Source organism: Hemiscyllium ocellatum, chromosome 43 (assembly GCF_020745735.1).
Source record: "Hemiscyllium ocellatum isolate sHemOce1 chromosome 43, sHemOce1.pat.X.cur, whole genome shotgun sequence".
Taxonomy (NCBI): Eukaryota; Metazoa; Chordata; class Chondrichthyes; order Orectolobiformes; family Hemiscylliidae; genus Hemiscyllium; species Hemiscyllium ocellatum.
Window position 1 is genome coordinate 14,851,974 of NC_083443.1, and position 26,776 is coordinate 14,878,749.

General features: G+C 45.4%; 1 protein-coding gene across 1 annotated transcript in view; it reads left to right on the forward strand.

Moving 5' to 3' along the window:
* Positions 1-26,776, forward strand: part of LOC132835098 (glutamine--fructose-6-phosphate aminotransferase [isomerizing] 1-like) — an 85,049-nt gene that overhangs the window by 29,256 nt on the left and 29,017 nt on the right. Inside the window, exons 8-14 of the mRNA XM_060854407.1 lie at positions 5,605-5,684; positions 8,148-8,253; positions 12,531-12,694; positions 16,121-16,216; positions 17,413-17,510; positions 22,577-22,697; positions 26,180-26,337. Of these exons, the coding sequence (XP_060710390.1) occupies positions 5,605-5,684; positions 8,148-8,253; positions 12,531-12,694; positions 16,121-16,216; positions 17,413-17,510; positions 22,577-22,697; positions 26,180-26,337 (823 nt within the window). The remainder of the gene's footprint in view (positions 1-5,604; positions 5,685-8,147; positions 8,254-12,530; positions 12,695-16,120; positions 16,217-17,412; positions 17,511-22,576; positions 22,698-26,179; positions 26,338-26,776) is intronic.

The following is a 26,776-nucleotide window of genomic DNA, read 5'->3' on the forward strand; positions in this document are numbered from 1 at the left end:
GCAGTAACCACTATCTTTGATTGGGGCTGCCTGGATTGGTGATGGGTTGGCCACTCCAAGAGTTGGGATTGCCATCCTGAAATGGGCGATAGTTCTGATGGGAGGCAGTTTGTTGCCTATTGGGCACTTGGGATTTCCAGGAATGGCTGCAAAACATTAACCCTCCGCTTTGTAGGAATTGGACTTTAGCTTTGACCGTGGCTGTTAAACTCAGCCAGTGTGTGCCAGGACCTCTTCACTGTTTTTCTAGTAATGAAAGCTGCTTCCATGCCTCACTCTCCATACTGCATCCTACCGTGATTTGTCAAAGAGAAGGACATGTTTTGTGAGGAAAGATTGGTCAGATTGGGCCTATATCTGTTGGAGTTTGACAGAATGAGGGGTGGTTTTATTTAGAGTCCTATGGGACTTGACAAGGTGAATACTAAGAGCGTGTTTCCTCTTATGAAGTACGGGATACAGTTTTGAAAATAATGAGTTATAAGGCAAAGATTAAGAGTTTTTTTCACCAGGGTCAATGCTGTTGGGAATTTTTTTCCCAGATAGCAGAGCAGGCAACATCATTTAAAAAAAACATTTGAAGACTTGAGTTTTTGATTGACAAAGGAGTCAAAGTGTAGCAAGGTGGACAGCAAATTAGGATCCTACAGCAGGGCAACCAGAATGGTATACAGTAATCTAAAGGTGCCCTCAGTGTCTGGTACGAACATAACATGAAGTCACAACTCCTACCCCCAGTGGTCTGAGCAATGAAGGCAAGTGTGCCAAACCACCCGGTCTACCTGTGATATAACTTTCAAAGAACTATGTAGCTGAACTCTGGGTCTCTCTGTTTGACAACTCCCCTGTCATTTAACTGTATAAGTCCTGGTTTTGTTTGTTTTGTAACACCTCGCATTTCTGCAAATTAAACTCCATCTGCCACTCCTTGGCCCCGTGGATCTTGGTAAAAACCCCTTTGTAATCTTAGATAACCACCTTCACTGTCCACTATACCATCAGAATTGGCAGAACAACTTTTTAAAAATAGCCACGTAGATTGATTTTAAGTGATATTGATTTAAGTAATATGTTGTAGTTAGGGTGCAGGGACTCACTTCTCAGCTTTGGGTAAGGGATAGTGGATTTAAAACTGAGAAGAGAAGTTGCATGGTCATGAATCTGTGGAATTCATTCCCCCAGATTGCCATGGACACCAGGACACTGAATAAATTTAAAGATGGAGATAGACAGATTTTTAATTCTCGATAGTTTGAAGGGTTTTGTGGAACAGGCTGGTAGGTGGAGTTGAGGCTGAGATGAGATCAGCCATGAGCATATTGAATGGCAGACCAGGCTCGAGGGGTTGAATGGCCTCAAAACACCTCAAAAAATGGAGGTGTAAGGCACAGGGAAGAAGGTTACCTCAGATTACAACAAGATCTTGATCAGATGGGCCAATGGGCTGAGAAGTGGCAGATGGAGTTTATTTTGACAAATGTAAGGTGCTGCATTTGGGAAAGCAAATCTTAGCAGGACTTATACACTTAATGGTAAGGTCCTAAAGAGTGTTGCTGAACAAAGAGACCTTGGAGTGCAGGTTCATAGCTCCTTGAAAGTGGAGTCGCAGGTAGATAGGATAGTGAAGAAGGTGTTTGGTATGCTTTCCTTTATTGGTCAGTGTACTGAGTACAGGAGTTGGGAGGTCATGTTACGGCTGTACAGGACATTAGTTATGCCACTGTTGGAATATTGCGTGCAATTCTGGTCTCCTTCCTATTGGAAAGATGTTGTGAAACTTGAAAGGGTTCAGAAAAGATTTACAAGGATGTTGCCAGGGTTGGCTGATTTGAACTATAGGGAGAGGTTGAACAGCTGGTGCTGTTTTCCCTGGAGCGTCAAAGGCTGAGGGGTGTGGATAGGGTAAAGAGACAAAGTATTTTCCCTGGGGTCGGGGAGTCCAGAACTAGAGGGTATAGGTTTAGGGTGAGAGGGGAAAGATATAAAAGGGACCTAAGAAGTAACGTTTTCACACAGAGGGTGGTACATGTATGGAATGAGCTGCCAGAGGATGTGTTGGAGGCTGGTACAATTGCAACATTTGAGAGGCATTTGGATGGGTTATATGAATAGGAAGGGTTTGGAGGGATATGGGCCAGGTGCTGGTAGGTGGGACTAGATTGGGTTGGGATACCTGGTCGGCATGGACGAGTTGGACTGAAGGGTCTGTTTCCGTGACTCCAATGGCAACCTCCGGCTCTTAGTTCTTACGTTCTTGGAATATCACAGGATTTTTAAAAGTTCATTCATGGGATGTGGGTGTTGCTGGCTGTGCCAGCATCTATTGCCAGTCCCTAATTTCCCAGTGGGGAGTTAAAAGTCAACCCTTTGCTGTGGGTCTGGAGACATATGTAGGCCAGACCATGTCAGGACGATCGATTTCCTTCCCTAAAGAATATGAGTGAGCTAGATGAGTGGTAAAACATTTTATCTAGTAGATTAGATAATTTTTAAAGTGCAGACCCCCGCACCCGCCTATTGAATTCAAATGTTATCTGCTGTGGTTGGATTCGAGCCCACATTCCCAAAACATTGCCTCTGGTTTTAGCATTGCCACTACACCAGCACCTCCACTTATCTTGTATGCTCGTGCAGCAGGTCAGTCTCCGTCAGAAAGCACGGAAACAGACCCTTCATCGGTCCAACCATTCCCTGCTGACTATCTTCCCAAACTAAGCCATTCCTATCTGCCTGTGTGCCTGGGGCATATCCCTCAAAACATTTGCTCAAGTACTTATCAAAATGTCTTCTAAATGTTGTAACTGTACACGCATCCAGCACTTCCTCTGGAAATTCATTCTCCACACGAACCATCCTCTGTTTAAAAAAAAGTTGCCCCCTCATGTTCTCTTTCAAATTTTCTCCTCCCAACTTAAAGATATGCCCCCTAGTTTTGAACTCCCCCACCATAAAAAAAAATTCACCTGCGATTAACCTTATCTCTTCCTCTCGTGATTTTAACAACCTCTATAAGGTCCCTCCTCAACCTCCTACACTCCAGTGAAAAAAGTCCCAGCGTCTCCTTAAACTCAAACCCTCCAATCCTGGCAACATCCTGGTATTTCTATTTTGAATCCTCTCCGACTGAATAATAACAGAGCTCAAAATGTGAGAAATGCTAATATTTCAGGAATTGAGGGATGATAATTAACACTTCCTACATCTAATTATTAGAGATTGGTCTCTAAATTAATTTTAAAACATCTGCTGTATGCCCTGAAATGTGGATGGGAGATGCCTCAGAATAGGGTGTGTGAAGAGTTAACAGAGAAACCAGAATTGGACACACCACTCCAGAAAAGGCCTCACCAACGACCTGTTCAATCTCAACATGATGTCCCAACTCCTAGACTCAAAGATCTGAGCAATGGAGGTAACTAAACCAGTTTCACACCTTATCTGTGAGAGAGGAGCTCTGACAGTGCTGCACTCTGTCAGCGTTACAGTGGAGTGTCAGTCTAGGATTGGATTGCAAACCGACAGAGTGGAACTTGAATGTCCGACTCAGTTGAGGCAAGCACCCTCTCCTCTGACATGTCGGTTTGAGTTTTCCTCTTTATTTGGAGGAGGACTCCACAATCCATCAGGTTCAGAACCTGCCATTCCACCTGAGGTAAATCACCATGAACCTCAAGAGGTTTTCGTAAGGTCCCAAGCAGATCCTTGCCTCAGTCTGCTCGGTTGTGGGATCAACAGCTGGCTTGACTTAAAGTGGCTTTTCCAAGTGTTGGGAATCGCCGGCAGAAGCCTTGGCATGAGAATTTCCAATCTTGTCTCTCAAATTTCCTTTTGAATGAAGTGACCCTCATCACCAACTCTTCACACACGCCATCCCAAGGCATCTCCCATCCACATTTCAAACACAGGGGCTTAGGGCAGATGTATTTGCCATTTAAAATTAATTTAGAGACCAACTTCTAATTGATTAGATCTCGGAAGTGTTAAGATATCATCCCTCAATCCCTGAAGTGTTAGCATTTCTCACATTTTGAGCTTTGAGTATAGGAGTTGGGTTGTTCTGTTGCAGCTGTACAAGACACTGGTGGGGCCACATTTGGAGTACTGCGTGCAGTTCTGGCCACCCTACTATAGAATGGATGTTACTAAACTAGAAAGGGTGCAGAGAAGATTTACTAGGATTCTAGCTGCACTGGAAGGTTTGAGTTATAAGGAGAGGCTGAAAAGACTGGAGTGTAGGAGACTGAGGTGATGATCTTTTATAGAGGGCTATAAAATCATGAACGGCATAGGTAAGGTAGCTAGCCAACAGCTTTTCCCCATGGTAGGGGAGTCTAAAACCAGAGGGCAGAGGTTTAAGGTGAGATGGGCGAGGTACAAAAGAGTCCAGAGGGACAATGTTTTCACACGGAGGGCAGTGAGTGTCTGGAATGGGCTACCAGAGGTAGTGGTGATGGCAAGTACAATTTTGTCATTTAAGAAACATTTAGACAGGTAAATGGATGGGATAGGTACGGAGGGATATGAGTAAAAAGTGAGGTCTGCAGATGCTGGAGATCACAGCTGAAAATGTGTTGCTGGTCAAAGCACAGCAGGTCAGGCAGCATCCAAGGAACAGGGAATTCGACGTTTCGGGCCAGAACCATTCCTGATGAAGGGCTCTGGCCCGAAACGTCGAATTCCCTGTTCCTTGGATGCTGCCTGACCTGCTGTGCTTTGACCAGCAACACATTTTCAACAGAGGGATATGAACCAAATGCAGGGAAATTGGACTAGGTGAATTGAGGCAACTGGGCGGTATAGACAAGTTGAGCCGAAGGGCCTGTTTTCATGCTGTAAACCTCTGACTCTCTTTTCTTTGGGATTTTCCCAGTGTATATGTGTGGGTTCCTTCCAACAGCTCTAGCAGTGCAGTCACAAATGACTCTTGGGCGGCTGAATGTCCTGTCTGAGAATGAAATGCAACATACTTTCTTCAAAAAGCTTGTCTCTGGGTCAACGAGTTATGGCTTCAAGTCCCAGTCTGCAGAATTGAGAGGGTAACCTAGACTGACGTTCTTTGCAGCACTGAGAGATGGCTTGCACTACTGAGGGTGCTAGTTCCCAGGTAAATGTTAAGCCAAGCTTCTGCCTACAAACATGGTCGGTCTTGTAGCACTATTCTGAAGAACAGTTGGAAATTTCTCTGTATCTTGGTCTACTACCTCTCAAAAAACAACACCAAAGACAGTGATGTCACCTCATTTGCTTGAGGTTTGGCAATTTGACTTGAGCTGTGAGTACCACTCAACATATCCAAGGTTTAAAAGATATTTAGATAAGTACATGAATAAGTGTTTGGAGGGATATGGGCCAAGTGCAGGTAGATCGGACCAGTTTAGTTTGGGATTACGGTCGGCATGGATTGGTTGGATTGAAGGGTCTGTTTCCGTGCTGTGTGACTCTATACGTGGATTTGAATGATCATCCTTAATTATAGGGCAGTTCAATCCTACTATTGCTTCTAAATCCTCTGCTTGTTTATTTTTGTTTTTGTTCTTGTTTTTTAAGGTGTCATTTCTAGGCATCACAAATGGAATGTTTAGTGCTGTTATTTTTTCCATTTAGACGGGGAAGCCCTCTGATGATTGGCGTGAGGAGCAATGATAAACTTTCTACAGATCACATCCCAATTCTGTATCGTACATGTGAGTACTGTTGGAGCACAGTGTAGAGTCACTTCTATTCAAGAGATTAGTCCAGAGTCCCAGGTAATGTCCCAGGTCCCAGGCTCTGAGTTTGAATCCCACCAGAGCAGATGGTGGGTTTGAATTCAGTAAAAATACCTGGAATTGAGACTTTAATGATGATCACGATTGTCTGGAAAAATCCGTCTGGTTTGCAAATCTACTTTTTAGGGAAGGAAACTACCGTCTTTACCCCGCTGGGGTCTATGTGTGATTCCAGACCCACAGCAATGCGGATGGCTGGGCAATAAATGCTGGCCAAGCCAGTGATGACCACATCCTGTAAATGAATAAAAAAAAACGAGAAGATTGTTTATCAAGTGTCTTAGGGTTTTGGTATCATGCTTCATAATATTGATTGGAGTACAACAGACTTGCTGTTCACCTTTTATTCACCAGAACAGAATTGCAAAATTACATCTTTTCACAGAAATACCGAGTTCTGTACCAAGTGACTGTTTAATATTGCATTAACTCACTCTAACGTGACCGGCAACGCTCACCTCAATACATCTCTGCTTTAAATAAAGGAAATGGAATTGCAGTGATAATGGTGAAATTCTAAGAATATCCAGCAGTAGGATCACTGAATACAAATCAGAGGGATACGAGTGCACTTAAAGTCATAGAGATGTACAGCACAGAAACAGACCCTTCGGTCCAACCCATCCACGCCGATCAGATATCCCAACCTAATCTAGTCCCACCTGCCAGCATTCGGCCCATATCCTTCCAAACCCTTCCTATTCATATACCCATTCAGATGCCTTTTAAATGTTGCAATTGTACCAGCCTCCACCACATCCACTGGCAGCTCACATACCATTTTTATATAATTTATGCCTTTCCCCTCTCACCGTAAACCTATGCCCTCTAGTTCTGGACTCCCCCACACCAGGGAAGCGACTTTGTCGATATATACTATCCATGCCTCTCGTGATTTTATAAACCTCTATAAGGTCACCCCTCAGCCTCTGACGCTCCAGTGAAAACAGCCCCAGCCTGTTCAACCTCTCCCTGTAGCTCAAACCCTCCAACCCTGGTGACGTTCTTGTAAATCTTTTCTGAACCCTTTCAGGTTTCACAACATCTTTTGATAGGAAGGAGATCAGAATTGCACGCAGCATTTCAAAAGTGGCGTAACCAATGTCCTGTCCAGCCACAACATGACCTCCCAACTCCTGTACTCAGTACTCTGACCAATAAAGGAAAGCATACCAAACGCCGCCTTCACTATCCTAGCTGCCTGCGACTCCACTTTCAAGAAGCTATGAACCTGCACTCCAAGGTCTCTCAGCAACACTCCCCAGGACCTTGCCATTAAGTGTATAAGTTCTGCTAAAGTTTGCTTTCCCAAAATGCAGCACCTCGTATTTATGTGAATTAAACTCCATCTGCCACTCCTCAGCCCATTGGCCCATCTGATCAAGATCCCATTGTAATCTGATGTAACCTGCTTCGCTGTCCACTACACCTCCAATTTTTTAATGAAACTAGCACAGTAACTGAAGGAGAAGTGAGAAGATTTGTTAAGTAACTGCTCTGAATACATCCTGGGCCCAGGATGACCCCAGTCGAGTGCAGAGGCTCCCCTCTCATGGTATTCATCAACCCAGCTTGTATATCAGTACAAAAAGTGCAAACTCAATCAGTAAATAGACCTTTTGGGTTCTTTTACACGTGCCTTCTTTCATCGATCAATGTGGCATCTATTAAGATGCCCATCTGTTGATGTTGGAGTGTATTAGCTATAAGGAGATGTTGGACAAACTTGGATTGTTTTCACTAGAATGTCGGAGGCTGAGGGGTGACCTATCAAATTATGAGGGGCACGGATAGAGTGGATTGGCCAAGTCTTTTTCCCTTAATGGAAATGTCAAATACTAGGGATGTAGGTTTAAGGTGAGAGGGGCAAAGCTTAAAGGGAATGTGCAAAATCAGAAGTGATACAACACCAGCTTACAGTCCAACAGGTTTACTTGAAATCACTGCTTTCGGAGATTATGACGTAAAGCTGATGAGGGAGCAGTGTTCTGAAACCTTGTGATTTCAATGACTTGTTGGACTATAACCTGGTGTCGTGTGACTTCAGACTTTGTCTAACACCGGCACCTCCACATAAAAGGGATGTGAGGGCAAGTTTTTTGCACAGCTGGTTGTAGGTGCCAGGAAAGCAGGGAGGTGGCAGAAGCTAAGACAATAGCAATGTCTAAGCAGCATTCAAACAAACATGAACAGGTAGAGAATAGAGGGATATGGGCTGTTGTGGGCAGATGGGATTGACTTAGAATAGCATCAGACATAGTTGGCTCAGACATAGTGGGCTGAAAGGCCTATGTTCTCTTTGTGTATTAAGCTGTGAGAAGGGCAAGCAGGTCATTCTGTTGTGAGTTTTAATGTCAAATATCTGAATGATTTTGGCAGGTAAAGAAGTGACAAAAAACTGTCCAGCTTCCCGCACGGATGACACCTCCTTGTACCCAGTTGGGGAAGAGAAGTCTGTGGAGTACTACATTGCATCAGATGCCAGGTAAACCACTTGTTCATCTGAACTCGGTTGAGTTAGACATGTTTAGTTGGGGAATGACGGGCAAGGTAAGTTGGGTGCCGTAACTTGTTGGTGTGAGACGTTCCATTTGTGAATCACGCGCAGTGTTTCTGGTCTGTTGTATGAAGCCCACCCATAGTGTTTAGCAGCTAAGAAAATACCTTGCTAATTTGCGTAAATCTTTTGGCTGACGGCTTTCATGCTAACTCTGTAGTTGGTTAGTTGAAGCACGTAAAATTCTAGTTTCACAAATCCAGCAGGAAGGTATTGCCGTTTATTGTTTAAGAGTAGTCATTAAAGTGCATCATCGTGAGCAATACCGTTTGTAGTATCATGGGAAACAGTAAGTACGTTTTTACTCCTGGGTGTCTCTCCTGTGTATTGCTTCAGTAAAGCAAGACCAGGTTTCTTTAAAGAGAACAAGGACTTATTATTCGCCTTTCATGGGATGTGGGCATGCTGCCAAGGCCAGCGTTTGTTACCCTTGAACTCTGTTTGGGAGGACAGTAAAGAGTCAGCCGCCATTGATGTGAATCAAGAGTCGTGTGTGTAGGCCTGATTAGGAAAGGTTGGCTGATCTTCTTCCCGAAACAGTGTATCTAGAACTGGGATAGGCTTTTAACAATAATGACTGTTTGTTGGCTATTATTGAGAGTAGCCTTGTAATTCCAGGTCTAAATTCTGCCAGTTGCCGTGGGGAGATTTGAACCCACATTCCCCCAGTGTCAATGTGGGTCTCTGGATTACTTTTCCAGGGCAATTACACTACACCACTGTCTCCCAAACAGCTTGTATAACTTCATGCACTTGTAACAATCTGCTAAATCAGTCGACCATCCAGGTTGCAAAGTCAAATTGTTAAGGAAAGACCTGATGATGTCAGCTAGGCTTCAGTTGCTGCCTGATGAGGACTATTCATGAAATAGAGACTTTGACAAAATTTCAGGGGAAAGTGCTCAGTTTTTTTCTGAATGGAAATTGAGAAGGATAGGCGTTCTAACTCTTATACCAATGGGTACCTTCTATTGTTGGAATTTCACAAAGCTGGTTTCCATTTTGAGGTACTCCAGATAGCCACTCCTGTTACTTTGTACTTCCGTTCAGCATGTTATAGAGATTATTGAAACAAAACACTGCACCAGGGACCCGGGTTCGATTCCAGCCTCAGGTGATTGCCTGTATGGAGTTTGCACATTCTCCCCAGGTCTACGTGGGTTTCCTCTGAGTGCTCTGGTTTCCTCCCAGAGTCCAAAGATGTGCAGGTTAGGTGAATTGACAATGCTAAATTACCCATAGAGTGCAGGTTAGGTGGATTGCACATGGGAAATGCAGGGTTACGCGTACAGATGTGGGTCTGGGTGAGCTGCGCAACAGAGGGTTGGTGTAATAACTACATTGAGTCTGGGTCCCATCACGAAGTCACCCTTTATTTAGTAGTGCACAGTACACTGGCTATGACCAGCCAGCATGGAGTCTGTTCTCAAACTGAGGAGATTTTAATCTCCTGGTTATATTTTGCAAATGCGAATAGAAGAAATAAGATCCAAAAAAACCTTGAATAAGTAGGTTTCAATCCACTAAATACAATTCAAGTTGTACAAAGAAAATCAGACCTTGTGCGATCAACAATTCAAACCATCGCACTCTTTCAAAACAAACTTGTCTCAGTTTATTTTCCTCAAAAGTAAAAAAAAATGCAGTGCAATGCATTCAAGTGAAGCCTGAGGTTTGAAGCTCAATTCACATGACATCACATGCAGGACCACGCTTGAAGGCCTGGCCCCCACACACAGGCCCAGTCTGAGGCCTACGCACTGAAGCAATGGCACAGGGCCGGATCCCATCACCAAGTCACCATTTGTTCACTAGTGCATCAGTACACTGGGTGTAGCCAGCCAGCTCAGAGTCAGTTGAGGAGATTCTAATCTCCTGGTAATTTCCTTTTCTTTAAGAAAAGGAAGACAATGTCCCAGACCAAGAGTGTAAGTGTAGACAGCCAACTCGGAGTCAGTTCTCAAACTGAGAGGTTCTGATCTCCTGGTCATATTGATCAGCCAAGGCTTTCCTGATTAGCCCAGTTTAACAACCCTAATCACTGAGATCCAGCTGATCCCAATCACTGCAGTCGGTGTAATCTTGATGGGCTGAATGGCCTGATTCTATGAGAGAATGGGGACGTAGCTGCTTTGGCATCAGTTAACACTTTTTAAAATGAATAACAAGTCTGGTGGCAGAAAGAATGGCACAGTGAGTGTGTCACTGAATCAGTAATCCTGAAAGTGCGGCTCATTCTCTGGATTTAAATCTCAGCTGGTAGAAATCGAATGCGAATAACTGTTCTGAGATTGAAAGCTAATCTCGTCAATTGGAACCATAAAACTATCAGTGATTGTTGCAAAAACCCATCTGGTTCACTAATGCCCTTTTTAGGGAAGGAAATCTGCCATCCTTACCTGGCCTGGCCTACATGTGACTCCAGATCCACAGCAAATTCTTCATTGCTTTCCAAAATAGCCAAGCAAGCCACTCCGTTCAAGGGCAATTAGGGATGGGTAACCGATACTGATCATGCCAAAAAAATGTATATCCCCAGAAAAACACAAAATGACATAATCAGTTAAGGTCTCGAAATTAACAAGGATTTTAATTAATTGTGGTTCCATTCTGTATTTGGCTTGTTAATATTTTTTTGTCAATTTATTAGTGCGTTAATGGTGAAGATGCGGGAGCAAGGTGAGAGTTCCACACTAAGCAACCTAATCTAATCCAATCTAGTCAGTGCAAGCGTACATAGAGCTGCTCCAGAGACGTATAATAACATCTCTGAACAGGTTGATTAGAAAAATAGGTTAAAAAAAGTGTGCATAGGGTGGAGAGAGGGGGGCTCTTGTGGTACTGTGATAATGTCTACCTCTGAACCAGGAAATCTGGGTTCAAGTCCCATGTACTCCAGAGGTGTGTCATAACATCTCTGAACTGGTTGATTAGAAATTATCTCTGTACTTGGGAAAGGGGCTGATGTGGTGTGGTGTGTCCCTACTGCTGGGCCAGAAGATCCAGGTACAAACCCCACCTGCTCCAGAGGTATGTATCTCTGAACTGGTTGATTGGAAAATATGTACAAACATTGAGAACAACTGCAATACTGGGGATTGGGAACAATAAGACTGAGTAGTCAATAAATTTTGTCTGCAGAAGTGGATGTCTCGGTTTCTGTCTCCCCGACTGGCTTGGATCTGAATTGACAACGGGAGGGTTATTTGAGGTCAGTTCATCGTCCAACAAGAACCAATCCATTCATATAAACAAAGAACTGGAAATCTCAAACAAAAAACAAATTGCTGGGGAAACTCAGCAGGTCTGGCAGCATCTATGGTGAGAGATAGCAGAGTTAACATTTCGAGTCCAGTGATCCCTCTTCAGAAGAAGGTTAACATTACCAATGTTCCATTATCCCATTTTCCCAGCTTATAAATAACCGCCATCTTGAATCACCACCCCCAGTAACAAGGAAGGGCTGGTATTGGCTCAGTAGCCAAAACTGTCTTGTAACGTTTGTCTGTAAATACTGAGCTACATCAATAACAGGATCAATTAAATATGATTGTAACTAAAAGTTGCTGTGATTTTGGTGGGTGGCACGGTGGCCAGAGACCCGGGTTCAATTCCCGCCTCAGGCGACTGACTGTGTGGAGTTTGCACGTTCTCCCCGTGTCTGCGTGGGTTTCCTCCGGGTGCTCCGGTTCCTCCCACAGTCCAAAGATGTGCGGGTCAGGTGAATTGGCCATGTTAAATTGCCCGTAGTGTTATTTAAGGGGTAAATGTAGGGGTATGGGTGGGTTGCGCTTCGGCGGGTCGGTGTGGACTTGTTGGGCCGAAGGGCCTGTTTCCACACTGTAAGTAATCTAATCTAAAATCTATATTTTCAGTCATCATATTATTTTTAAGCCATTTTGACTGCCTGAGCAGTTAATGAGCCACAAAATGGCAAAGGAGAGGGTGTCAACATGGAGAAAAAGGAATTCTGGAAAGTATAAATGTGCTCCAGACAGAATGGAAAGACTTCACAGGCTAAGAGGAGAAATTACTTTCTTTTCAGCTTATTTATGACTAGAACATCAAGTGGGACTTCCTCACATTTTAAGTATTTTTGTTTTAAAGACATTGCGTTTGCAGAGGTACTGTTCATGATGACCTGTGGTCTGGTGATGAATGGGCAGTATGTTTCCATGGCGATTGTTTTTCTTTTCCCCCCCCAGTGCCATCATTGAACACACGAACCGAGTGATTTTCCTGGAGGACAATGACGTGGCAGCGGTGGTCGCTGGCTGCCTTTCGATTCATCGGGTGGAACGCACGCCAAGTGACTGCCCGGCCCGTGGCATTCAAACCCTGCAAGTGGAGATGCAGCAGATGATGAAAGGTAAGAGCGAGACCAATCTGGGCAACTTGTGAAAGAAACAAAAAACATGAGGGTGTTGATTGTAAGTCAAGCGCAAAAGAGTGTGTGTGTGAAGCGCTTCTATCATTTATTAACCTATGGGTTGGCGATGTCTCTAGCTGGGCCAGCATTTATTGCCCATCCAAGAGGGCAATTAAAGTCAACCACATTGCTCGGGATCTGGAGTCACATGTAGGCCAGACCAGGTAAGGATGGCAGATTGCCTTCCTTAAAGGACATCAGTGAACCAGATGAGTTTTTTTTTGACAATAGCTTCATGGTCATTATTCGACTGTTCTTTCCAGATTTTTATTGCATTCAAATTCCACCCTCTGCCATGCCATGGCAGGTTTTGAACCCAGCTCCCCAGAACGTTACCTGGGTCTATGAATAGTCTATCAATGATACCACCAGGCCATCGCCTCTCCCTCATAACGTCCTTGAGGGAAGAAATCTTTCCACAAACCTTGAAGGATATCTGCCATCCTTACCTGGCCCAGACCAAGGGCTTTTGCCCGAAATGTCGATTGCGCTGCTCGTAGGATGCTGCCTGAACTGCTGTGCTCTTCCAGCACCACTGATCCAGAATCCAACAGTAATCTGGTTAACTCCGAAGTGGCTAAACAAGCTACTCTGATAGAGGGTACTTAAGGGTGGGCGACGAATCCTGGCCTTGCTATTGACACCAAATCCAAGAGGAAAAAAAAATACGTTTGAAAAAAGATTGGTAACTCAAATAAATCTAGTAGCAGTACTAAATAAAGTCAGGAGTGAGAATACAAGCTGAACGATGACCTGGAGGAGTTGGATGACCTTATTTTATTCCTGCCCTGTCTGCTTGCAAAACCTCAGGCATCTCAACAAGACAAACCTTAGGAAACTGCATGCCAGCGTTCTGCAATTTGTGTCTTTCCTCAAGTTCCTGACATTATTTCAGACCAAACTGATCTAGCTATGTTTGTTGAGCAAATAGTTCCTAAAACGTTTGATGTGAGCATTGATCTTCACCTGTTTTCAATCCTTCGCTTCTGCCTTTTTGCTGTTTGTTTTACTGCATGCTGCGAATTTTTTCTAATTCAGTCAGTCACTTTCCTTTGCATTTCTACTCTCTGTTTACTTTTTCATTTCTACTCTCTGGGATTTATGACCCAATTCCTGGGAGGGATTGGTCTCGGGGATTAGATTAGATTGCCTACAGTGTGGAAACAGGCCCTTCGGCCCAACCAGTCCACACCGACCCTCTGAAGAGTAACCCACTCAGACCCATTTCTCTCTGACTAATGCATCTAATACTATGGGCAATTTAGCATTGCCAATTCACCTACCCTGCACATTTTTGGACTGTGGGAGGAAACCGGAGCATCCGGAGCAACTCCACACAGACAGTCGCCCGAGGCTGGAATCGAACCTGGGACCCTGGTGCTGTTAGGCAACAGTGCTAACCATTGAGCCACCGTGCTGCCAAATTGAGCAGAATTTACTGATGCTGAGGATAGCACGTCCTGAACCTGCCGTGTAGTTATATTCCATAATAATTTTCAAAGCAGGAGTTGGATTTAAACACGAGAGGGAAACATTTGCAGGGTTATTGGGAAAATAGGATTACAGTTGGATTACATTGAATTGGATAACTGTTTGAGAGCTTGCAGGAACATGATGGGCCAAATGTGCTCCTTTAAGTACTTGTTGCAAGTACAATAACTGGTGTATTGCCCAGTCCTGGTTACTGTTATCAGTTTCCCTAGCTAAGGAAGGTTCAACTTGACATTAATGATCTCATTAAAAAATACAACATTTTTACAGTGTTCAAGATGGTGGATGTAGAAAGGCTGGTTTCCCTGAATGCAGTGTGTCAAACAAGGGGAGTATAGAATCCCTACAGGAAGCAGGCCATTCAGCCCAGCAAGTCCACACTGACCTTCTAAAGGGGCATCCCACTGTACTCCCCGCTATCTCCAATCCACCTAACCTGCTACGTCGCCTGTCACTATGGGCAACTTCGCACGGCCAATCCACCTAGACTCCACATCTTTGGACTCTGGGAGAAAAACTGGAGCACCCAGAGGAAACCCACGCAGACACAGTGTGAATGTGCAAACTCCACACAGGCAATCGCCCGAGGGTGCAGTTGAACCTGGGTCCCTGGCGTTGTGAGGCAGCAGTGCTAACCACTGAGCCAGCAGAAATTGGATTAATAAGCTACAAACACACAACAATGCGTATTGCTTCTTGTGCTAAGTTGTGGGACCATCTGCCTCATAACAAAAAAAAAATTTCATTTGGAGTAAAGTTCTAAATTGCATGTCACATTAAAGTAGAAGGATTGTGTTCTTCCAAAAAAACCCGCAATTTTTCCTTCCACGTTCTTTATTGTAATAACGTAAATCAACAATTCTTCCAGACAGACCTTGCGGCCATGTTGTTTTTCTGCACATGCACATTTGTTACTCCACCTAGTGGCTGCGTTGCTCATAAACAGCCAAAAAGCCCCCAAAAGAAAACACCCCACAAGTGAAGACAGAGGCTGTGACCTGAATTTGTTAGATTTAATATTGAATGCAGAAGGCGGGGATTGAAGCAGAGGATCGTTTAAAACTGCATTGAGCTTCACAGGAAAACTGCACAGACTGAGGACAGAGAGGTCAGAGCAAGGTGGAAAATTAAAATGGCGAGCGACAGGAAACTCAGGGTCGAAAATGGCCCACTAAATGGTCACCCAATCTATATCCCCAGTGTACAGGAGGACCCCCAGGTGAACCATGCATGTAGTAGTCTAGTTTGAAAGAGGGTCAAGTAAATAACTGGCTCAGTAGAAAGGAGTCTCAGACATTGGGTTGAGAATGGAGGTCTTTCCAAAACCTCCAACAATGACGATACGTCCAAAAATGATCTTACTAAGTGTGAACTCCTTTGGGATAATGGAAAGGTGCTATGTGAATGCACATTGTCCTTTTTAGATTTTGCATTCCTGGTTAGCCATTGGGAGAATGGAGAGGGCGCCTGGTAATGGTAAGGTTTGGCACTTATTAGCTGGTTGGCTTTTCATGATGAACTCAGCAGGTCCTGCCATCCACGCTGTCATTCGTCACTCTCTCGGTGCGGTATATTGATATTTTTATCCCATCATGAGGAATGTGATCCTCAAATTGCAGATTCACCAAGCCACCGTATCCCATAGCAGCTTGAGCTAAACCTGCTGCACCTTGAAAAGAGACAATGTTGTCATGCCTTAAGATGTTTAGATTGATTTTGACACTGAATTACGAATGCTAAACAGAAGCTGGAGACAGCATCCTGATAAATTATTACAAGCATAGCCTTGAGACTTTATCTTCCCACACCAAATCGTCTGACCTTTTATCATTAAAGATATTTTCATGTGATTATTCTGCCTGACCTTTTTCATAGGAAACTACAGTTCCTTTATGCAGAAAGAAATCTTTGAGCAACCAGAATCGGTGGTAAATACCATGAGGGGAAGAGTCAATTTTGAAAATAACACAGGTGAGAGTCGATGCTTGAAAGTGCAAATATATGTTGTCCTCTCTGGGAGTGCCACGGTTAATCCTGTCTCTGGCGCCAATCGAGTTAGTGGAAAATGCAAAAGTGTGGATTATATGACTGAATCATTTCGGATTTTGATGTCGATCTGGGTCATTGCCATAGTAGGGACCCCTAGTGGCAGTAAGCCAACATGGCAGTGTTTGATGGAGTTGGAATCATAGAATCCCAACAGTGTGGAAAGAGGCCATTCAGCCCATCAAGTCCAAACTGCCCCTCAGAAGTCCCACCCAATACTCTTACCCCCATCACTGCATGTCCCATGGTCAATCCACCAAGCCTGCACATCCCTGAACACTATGAGCAATTTCCCATGGCCAATCCACCTAGCCTGTATTCCTTTGGACTGTGAGAGGAAACTGGAACACACCCGTGCAGACACAAGGAAAATGTGTAAACTCCACACAATCAGTTGCCTGAGGCTGAATTGAACCCGTGATCCTGGTGTTGTAAAGCAGCTGTGCTAACCACTGAGCCATCGTGCCAAGCAAGGAGTTAGCATTCCTTCACACATGATTTGGAGGTCGAGACCCAGAGGACACAGCCTCAGAGGGCATAGGTTTAGGGTGAGAGGGTAAAAGAGACCTAAGGGGCAACGTTTTCACGCGGAGGGTGGTTTGTGTATGGAATGAGCTGCCAGAGAAAGTGGTGGAGACTAGTACAATTGCAACATTTAAAAGGCATCTGGATGGGTATATGAATAGGAAGGTTCGGAGGGATATGAGCCAGCTGCTGGGAAGTGGAGACTAGATTGGATTGAGATATCTGGTCAGCATGGACAGGTTGGATCGAAGGGTGGGTGCTGTTTCCTATGCTGTGCATCTATAGGACTCTATGTTCCTGTGCTCAAATGTGACGGAAACTCCAGGCTGACCATTTTCTCAATGGCACCAACTCAATCCAAAATCCCAATGACCAATTGTACTGGGCGAGTTTTGTAAAAACTGCTTGGGTTGGTGACAGCATATTGAGATGAAGACGTGGGTTTTCTCTTTCTTGGTGACTGTGCACTAAGAGATTGCAGTCTCAGGTTTCAGGGGAGGCTGAGGATTCATTTGCTTTCTCGTAGCATGATGCGATTTGGACAGTGTGTTTCATTCAGCCTTAGTTTTTTAACTTGTTTCTCGCTTGTCTCATAGTGATCCTCGGTGGACTAAAGGATTCAATTAAAGAAATCAGAAGGTGCAGACGCTTGTTAATTATCGCTTGTGGAACCAGTTATCACTCTGGACTAGCGGTATGCTCCTGTTTTTGACTTTGGAATCTGATGTGTGTGTCTCATGCGTTTTCCCGTGCTGCAGCTCAGACAACAGACTCTTCATCGTGTGGTTTGTCTGGCAGTGCCAAAGAGGTTCCTGCCATATCCCCACGGGCTCCAGCATCGACCTGAGGCCTTTTATCATTGGCAAGACCAGACTCCGAGCCAGTAACTGCGGGGATGTCTGATAGGCGTGACAATGCACCCCCCCAACGTCTCCAGGTGTAGGTGCCCCAGCACATGCCGTTAGTCTGTCCCAATGACATCCTCATTGGAGCCCCTGGGGGCAGAGCGAGTGGGCCTCTGCACTCTCTGTCTGGGGTTTGTCCACAACTGGGCATACCCCCTAGCTGGTGACTGACACAATCCTGACTCTAATGTTTGCACAGTGTAGTTGTCTGAGCTGATGTAAGGTGAGGCGTGAATTAGTGCATCTTCTCTGGAGCCCTGGTCCTCTGTTTGCCCTTTCGTGTGTGTTGGCGCCGGGGTTGCCCATGACGACCAGTGATCCCAACCACAAGACAGGCGAGGGATGCGAGGTGGAGAGGCAAGCAGAAGGTCTGTGATGGCTCCATCGTGACATCCTTGAGGGTGAGGATGAGGAACTGATCGAGAAGAGGCAGGAATCAGAAACCAGCTGCCTTCAGGTGGGCAGTGCCAACTTCATTTGCCATGGTGCCTGTTCCCCTCTGAGCCAATGAGGACAGTAAAGGATTGGGTCTTTGATGCTGTTTCCTCCTCCTCTGCTCATGCACCACATGTGGCAAAGAGCAGGGAGAAGATTGTCTGTCTATCTGTCTGTCTGTCTGTCTGTCTCTGATGGTGTGTCTCTGGGTTTAAGGGATGTCCCAGTCAGGGGTACACTATGGGAGAGTCTATAGGAGACAGGTGTTTGTGGGACTGGCAGGATTAGTGTGTGTGTTTGTTGTGATGCCAATGCTCTGGGTATTTGTCACCTTGGCTGCTCACTCCACAGGGTGGGTCCTGCTCTCTTCCCCCTCCAATCCCCCAACTCAAAGCCTTGATCTCGTGATGGAAAGTACAGGTTGGCAGCACAAAATGTGAGCAGCTCTCTCCTTTCCTTGATCCACCATTGCTCTCTCTGAATGGGAAAGATTTTACAGTGGCTTACATTGTTGCTGCCCTCCCTTTCAAAGGATTTGGTACCTTTGAAAAAGCTGCAGCTTCCTGCCTGGAATGTGCAGGGGCCACCTGAGTAGGAACTGCAGCTCATTTATGATAATGGGACAGAGTTCTGTCTGATCCAGCTCATTTCCAATTAGCACAGTCGCCCTCCAAATCACAACCAAGTCTGGAATTTTATTCCCTATGTGTTTCCATTGGAAAGCAGCTTGAAAGGGGCCAAATGGATTACCTGTGTTCCATTCTGTGCAGCCAGTAATTGACTGTGTGCTGCTCATTTTAATGCCCTCGCAGATTTTTTTAAATTTAAAAATCTACTTTATTCATTAAATATCTTTATAAACATCTTACTAACACAGTTTGATTCTGTATAGTAACATATGAAGAAACAGACATTGGAGCTTGACTGTACCCTAGCATTACTTACTTGAACAAGACTATATTGACATATATTTGAGGCACTAGGAGGGTCCGATAACTGAACAGACCCCCGTTTGCCTTCAGTGGGAAGACCTCAGACAGTGATCTTTCCCCACTGTGCCTTGGCAGCAGCTTTAGTGCATCCCTCAGCACGTAGTCCTGGAGCTTGGAATGTGCCAGTCTGCAACACTCGGTCAGGGTCAACTCCTTGCTCTGGAAGACCAACAGGTTTCGGGCAGACCAAACAGCGCCTTTCACCGAGTTGATGGTCCTACAGGCGCAGTTGATGTTTGTCTTGATGTGCGTCCCGGGGAGCAGCTTGTAGAGCACAGCGTCCTGCGTCATAGAGCTGCTCGGATGAACCTCGACACAAACCACTGCAATTTTCTCCAGACTTCCAGAAGGAGATGGGCTACTCCTGTTGTTAAATGTGTGTGGAAGAGTTTACGTGTTAGTGGCTAATTTACAATGACTGGGTACCTCAGGCCTACCTCTCTCAGCCTACACTGCCTGATGTCTAATCGTGACACATGTCTCCACTTGGGAGAGGGCTGGATGGAGAGCGGGGCTCTTGAACTAGCTTCAGCACTGACAGACCCTGCAGGCCTCATTAATCCTACTCTGTTATAATGAGGTAATCAGCTCTCCAGAAACTAAATTTGTATGTAAATCAGGGCACAGTTAGGGCACACAATGTGACTGCTCTCTCCTAGTCACACACCACCTTCTGAAACTAAGGCACTGTCCCCAAGCTGAAATAATTGGCAAATCTGCTGCAAGTTGGTGACACTTCTTTTTGTTGTTATGGTGTTAGTACTGAGTCTGTTGGCTTTGTCCCCTCCTTCTTTAAGCTACAGGTTCACAGAGTCAGAGAGATGTACAGCACAGAAACAGACTCTTCAGTCCAACTCATCCATTCTGACCAGATATCCTAAATAAGCCAACATTTGGTCCATATCCCTGTGAACCCTTCCTATTCATAAACCCATCTGGGTACCTTTTTAAGTCAGTGGTTAGCACTGCTGCCTCACAGCACCAGGGTTGCAGGTTTGATTCCAGCCTTGGGTGACTGTGTGGAGTTTGCATATCCTCCCTGTGTCTGCGAGGGTTTCCTCCAGGTGCTCCAGTTTCCTCCCACAGTCCAAAGATGTGCAGGTTAGGTGAATTGGCCATGCTAAATTGTCCATAGGTGCATTAGTCAGAGGGAAATGGGTCTGGGTGGGTTACTCTTCGGAGGGTTGGTGTGGACTGGTTGGGCGAAGAGCTTGTTTCCACACTGTAGGGAATCTAATCTAATCTAAAAGTGCTGTAATTGTATCAGCCTCCACCACTCCCTCTGGCAGCTCATTCCATACACGCACCACCCTCTGTGTGAAAAAATTTCTTTTTAGCTCTCTTTTAAATCTTACCACTTTCACCCTTAAACCTATGCCCTCTGGCTTTGGGCTCCCACATCCGAGGGAAAAAGACCTTGTCTTTTCACCCTTCCCATGACCTACATGATTTTGTAAGCCTCTGTAAAGTCACCTGTCATCCTCCGACGCTCCAGGGAAAACAGCTCCAACCTATTCAGCCTCTCCCGATAGCTCAAAAGCTCCAACCCTGCCAACATCCTTGTAAATCTTTTCTGAAGTTTTTCAAGTTTCGCAACATCTTTTCTATAGGAGTTGAGGTTGGCTAAGTTTTGTTCTTCACTGGTTTTTCTGTATATCCCTCCGTCTCCACATGGCTAGGAACCACACAAAATCAGAGAGTAGTAGGAGTGTGGAATGGCCTGCCTGCAGTAATAGTAGACTTGCTGACGTTAAGGGAATTTAAATAGACATTGGGCATACATATTAATGGAACAGTGTGGGTTAGCTAGGCATCAAATTAATTTCACAGGTCGGTGCAACATCGAGGGCTGACGGGCCTATACTGCACTGTAACGCTCTATGTTAATGCCAGTGAAGACTTGTTGTGTTCCTCAACCTTTTATCCAGTGTTTCTCTAGCAGTGTTGCTGGGAGAGTAATGTCAGACAGTCTTCCTGCAGCAAGAGCGATCCCTGAGGACTTGCTAACTCGAAAGCAGCTGCTCACTGAACTGGACTGGGCTCTGTATTTATAAAGTGTAACCAGAAAGTGCTGGGAATACTCTTGACGATATCTGTGTGGCAGGAAGTGTTTCATGCCAACTGTCAGACTTTGAAGATCGCGGCCAATCATGGAGAGCAAATCGTCTCCCGAGAAGAGGTGTTTCTGCCTACAGCCCTGCTTGTCTCACAGCCCGTGGAATGTGCCCACCCTGGGGTGCCAAGAAAACTGCAAATCAATAGTCCTGCCAGTTCCCAGCTGATGTGGCACTGCCAAACCAAACCTTAGCCACACAGTTTGGATGACTGGTTTGCCAATCTCGCAGTGGGCAGCAAGTGCCAGGCTGGGGGTAATGCCCGTCTTCTTTAAAGAACCTGGCTGCCGAAGTTACAGCTAAGGTTCTGTCTCTCTCAGCGTTCCCGCTGTTGCAAAGTATCTGTGAGTGTACTGTGGAGTTTTTGTACAAGTGTCATGGTGGGTTCCTGGTTTTAGGGGCTGGGTGAGAGAGGTGACAGACCCCAACTTAAAAAAAACACCATGTTTCAGATATGGTATTAACAGTGTAGCATGCACTGAGTATTCTAGTGACACTTGTAGCACTGGAGTGTTAGCTTGGGTTGTGTTCTTTAGCTTTTGGGGCAGGACTTGCTGTTTAAAGTTTGCACGTGCGACATTTTTAGAAAAAAGTCAGAAACCTTTTTTTTTTAAAAGCCCTGGCATTATGGGAGTAGTGATGCCCCTTCTCTTTCACAAAGATCAACAGAACCAAGATTAGTGACTGCAGCTTTGAAGTAGTGTTACATTAGCTGCAAGAAAAATGAACAAGGGTTATATGAGCAAATCTATTCTATTAAAGAGGACTATGTGATCCAGTTCTACCGTGAGCTCGAGAGGTAGTCCCTAGGACGGGATATTGTAGATAGTCTGGGATATTGTAGGTTTTAGCAGCATGGTGGCTCAATGGTCAGCACTGCTGCCTCACAGCATCAGGGACTTGGGTTTGATTCCATCCTCGGGTGACTGTGTGTGTGGAGTTTGCAAATTCTCCCCGTATCTGCATGGGTTTCTTCTGGGTGCTTCAGTTTCCTCCCACAGTCCAATGATGTGCAGGTTAGGTGGACTGACCATGTTAAATTATCCATAGTATCCAGATTGGGTGGGTTAGCCATGAGAAAAGCAGAATTACAGGCATAGGGTGGTGGGTGGGCCTGGGTGAGATACCCTTTGGAGGGTCAGTGTGGACTTAGTGGGCCAAATGGCTAGTTTCCACACTGTAGGGATTCTATGATTCAGATGTCCCCTTCTTCAGAAGGGGAGCGATGGTGCAGAGCATGCAAAATGTGTGTCCTGTCCTGGACCTGAAGGCTTTGGCCTAACTTCTGTCTCTGTGCCTTGGTTCCTCTCTCAGACACGACAAATTCTGGAGGAGCTGACGGAGCTGCCAGTCACGGTGGAACTTTCTAGCGACTTCCTGGATCGCAGTACACCCGTATTCCGGGACGACGTGTGCTTTTTCCTCAGCCAATCAGGTACCGCACAGCATTTATAACGCAGCCTTTGAGACAGGTGCTGGTTTTCAACACGGATGGTCCACATTTATGAAGGTTAGCCGGCACTGGACCACACTGTAAGGACTTTTCTCCGTGCATAGATTGTCCGGGAATTGCTCACGGCTGGTAAAAGCAGGATTTATTGCCTGTCCTCCATTCCCTGGGAATGTGATGGCAGACCCTACTCGAAGTTCTGCTGTCCATTTGTTCTGCGCGCACACAAACTACGAGTTGTCTATTCAGCCCCTCGTTTTGATCTTATTGTTATGTGTACATGACATACAACAACGCGTGCAACAAAATACAGTGAAAAGCATTCGTTTGTTGCCACAAAATGGTGCCATTTTGAATAATTTAAGAATAATGGGTGGGAAGAGAGACCTAGCTGAATTGATTATAACCTCAAATCCACCTTCCCACCACTCCTGATAACTTTACACTCCCTTATTTAAAAATAATCCATTCAGCCTTCCCTTTCAGATATTTAAGAATGTTGTTTCAGAATGAAAGGTCTCAAGCCTTTGGAAAGAAAATATTCACCTTATCTCTGTTTAAAATGGGCTGCCCCTGATTTTTAAACAGTGACATCGCAGTTTTGATAATGTTGGGAAAGGAGACCTTCCAGTCCACATCTATCATGGCAAGACTCCCTCAGTATCATACCTTCCACTCAAGTCACTTCTAAGCTGCAGCTGATACAAGTCGAGAGTGTGGTGTTGGAAAAGGAAAGCAGATCAGGCAGCATCTGAGGAGCAGGCGAATCAACGTTTCGGGCAAGAGCTCTTTATCAGGAATGAGACTTATTAGCCTCGTGGGTAGGGGGATAAATGGGATGGTAGCTGAGAGTCCGATAGGTATATGGAGGTGGGGCTAATGGTGATAGGTTGGAGAGGAGATTGGAGCGGATAGGTGGGAAGGAAGATGGACAGGTCATGAGGACGATGCTGAGCTGGAAGGTTGGAAGTGGGATAAGGTGGGTGGACGGGAAATGAGGAAACTGATGAAGTCCACATTGATGCCTTGGGGTTGGAGGTTCCCAAGGCGGAATATGAGGCATTCTTCCTCCAGGTGTCAGATGGTAGGAGTTTGGTGATGGAGCAGGCCCAGGACCTGCATGTCCTTGGCGGAGTGGGAGGGGGAGTTGAAATGTTCGGCCACGGGGCGATGGGGTTGGTGCAGGTGTCCCGGAGATATTCTCTGAAGCTCTGCAAGCCGGTGTCCTGTCTCCCCAAAGTAGAGGAGACCGCATCAGGAGCAACGGATATAGTAAATGATGTATGTGGAAGTGCAGGTAAAACTCTGATGGATATGGAAGACTGCTTTGGGGTCTTGGATGGAGGTGAGGGGGAGGTGTGGGCACAGGTTTTGCAATTCCTGCAGTGGAAGGGGAAGGTGTTGGGAGGGGAGGGTGGGTTGGTAGGGGACATGGACCTGACAAGGGAGTCGCAGAGGGAATGGTCTTTACAGAAAACGCTTGGGGTAGGGAGGGAAATATATCTCTGTCTTTTTCGTCTTTTTTAAATCTCTCTCCTCTCACCTTAAAAATGTGCCCCAGTCTTGAAATCCCTCATCTGAGGGAAAAGGCAATGACTATTAACTCGATTTATACCCCTCGTTTAATCATGTCAAAATCTAACCAGGCAATATCTTTAATGGCCTTGTGATTACCATTTTAATTTTTGGATTAAAAAGCTTTTGGATTTTGCGTTTTGTAAACAACACGAATTTAGGCTGATGTAAATTGGTCCATTTTCAAAGTCCCTGGAACCAAATGAATAAAACAAGTTAAATTGAAAGAAGTTGAATACTGTAGAAAAGCGAGACACTGAACTGAAATGTTTTGCCTTGCATCAGGGCAAATGCAAGAATGCTAAATTTTAATAAATCACAACAATTTTTATATTGCAGGAGGAAAAGGTGCTGAATGGGTCCTTGTGCATGAATATATGTTGCTCTTGGCGAGCAGAAATGAGCCATGTTATGAGCTTGTCTGAAATTGCTTGTTCACTTGGGATTGTTCAGCAATTTCTGACCGCCAGTGGAATCCTGTGTAATAGTGGGCATAGGGTTTTGCAAATTGAGTTTTGATCCCAGGGGTGTGGTGTGTCGAGGGGACACGGGCGTCCTGAGGTGGGCACCCTCCTCAGCTTTACCTTCCACGTTGGCTGAGAGGCAGGTAGGGGTGGACGGGTTGGGTGGGGGCAGTGCATACCTGTGGTTCCACCTCTGATTGTATATCTGCCTCCTCATGAGGGACGGCTGCCTCAGTGAGGACAACATTCCTTGTTCCACTATTGCCCTCACTGGTTGTTGGACCCAAAGGTGAGGGGAATGGAGTTGCAGGTCCATTCACACTCAGCCTGACGCTCCCGTTTCCCAGTGGTGTTGCTGCCTCCAGCCTTTGGGAAGCCCAGTGCTCCCTGAATAAACCTGCCTTTTTACTCCTACATCTGCATGTGCAGCTCAGTGAAGACTTGCTGACACCATGGGTTAGACCATGGCACCAGTCCAGCAGGTTTATTTGGACACACTACCTTTCAGAGCGCTTCTCCTTCGCCCTGGTGAAGGAGTAGCACTTCAAAAGCCAGTGCTTCCAGTTAAACCTGTTGGGCTACAGCCTGGTGTTGTGTGGTGTTTAACTTTGACACCATGGGATCCTCCCCTCCTTGGCACTGTGCAGGAGCCTGTTCACCCATGGCAGCGTACCTGCAAAATGCTTACATTCAAAGTCTGTGCGCAGCAGCAACCTCTGGGCTCAGAAGTTAACAGGGTGAACTGTGCACAGACCCTCAGACTGTATGTTCTCCAAAACTACTGTACACCCTCTTACCTTTCTGCTCTCTGGCTCCTGCACAACACTTTTTTCAAAAAATTCTCGTTCTTGTCTATTCATGACCTTGCCCATTCTCCTTCTGCCACTCAATTGTCCAAAATATCTATACGCATCCAATTCTGGCCCATCACAGATTTTAATTACTTCATTTTGGCCATGTTTTCAGCTGCTGAGACCTTGGACCCCCGGTATCCCTCCCTAAGACTCAGTTTAAAATGCTCCTTAAGGTCTATCCTTTGACTAAGATGTCAGTCACCTTGCCTAATATCGCCTTGTGTGACTTAGCATCAAATCTTGATTTATAGAGCTCCTCTGAAGTTCCTTTGTGTACTTTTAAGTGTTGTATAAATATATTTGATCTCCAGTCCCAATACCTCTTTGTCTGTGGCTCAGTGTCAGTGTGTTTTCTTGCGATGTCTTGTTGCAGTAATAGCACAATATAAATGTAAGTTGCTAAGAGAGAGACATAAAGATCTATCTTAGTTTGTTTTTGTGTGCTGAACTGCTGCCTAATGTTTTAAAGTGTCTTCCTCGATGCAGTCTTGAGGCTGATGGGATGCTGTGGAGAGCGATCTTAAGTAATTTCTCAGCACGGCGGCTGGTTAACCTGCCCTTTATTGTTCCCCAGGTGAAACCGCAGACACTTTAATGGCCTTGAGATACTGCAAAGGGAGACGAACCCTGACTGTTGGCATCACCAACACAGTGGGCAGTTCGATCTCCCGAGAGACCGACTGTGGTGTCCACATCAACGCCGGACCAGAAATCGGTGTGGCGAGTACCAAGGTATGGGGCTTTGCACACCCAAACATCTCTTGTGTGGTCAGGCAGTCAACCAGTCACCTTGATGCAATGGGAGGCATTTGGCTCCAGTTATTTTGTATGTGGATTGGAATCTTAAAACACAGTAGGGGCCATGCAATCCATTCTACCTTTGCCTGCACTTCAAAGAAATTATCCCTGCCTTGACTCCGTGCCCTGAATTTCTCGCAAGCATCTATCTAAATCCCTTATCAAAGTTAATATGGAATCTGCTTCCACTGTCCTTACCTGGTTGGTAAATTGCTGCATGTTAAAAATAAATTTGTTCTCTACTCCCGAAAATCTTAGAATCCCCACAGTGTGGCAACAGGCCTTTCGGCCCATTGAGTTCATACCAACCGTCCGAAGAGCATCCCACCCAGAACCCTCTATCCCTGTAACCCATGGCTATTCTACCTAACCT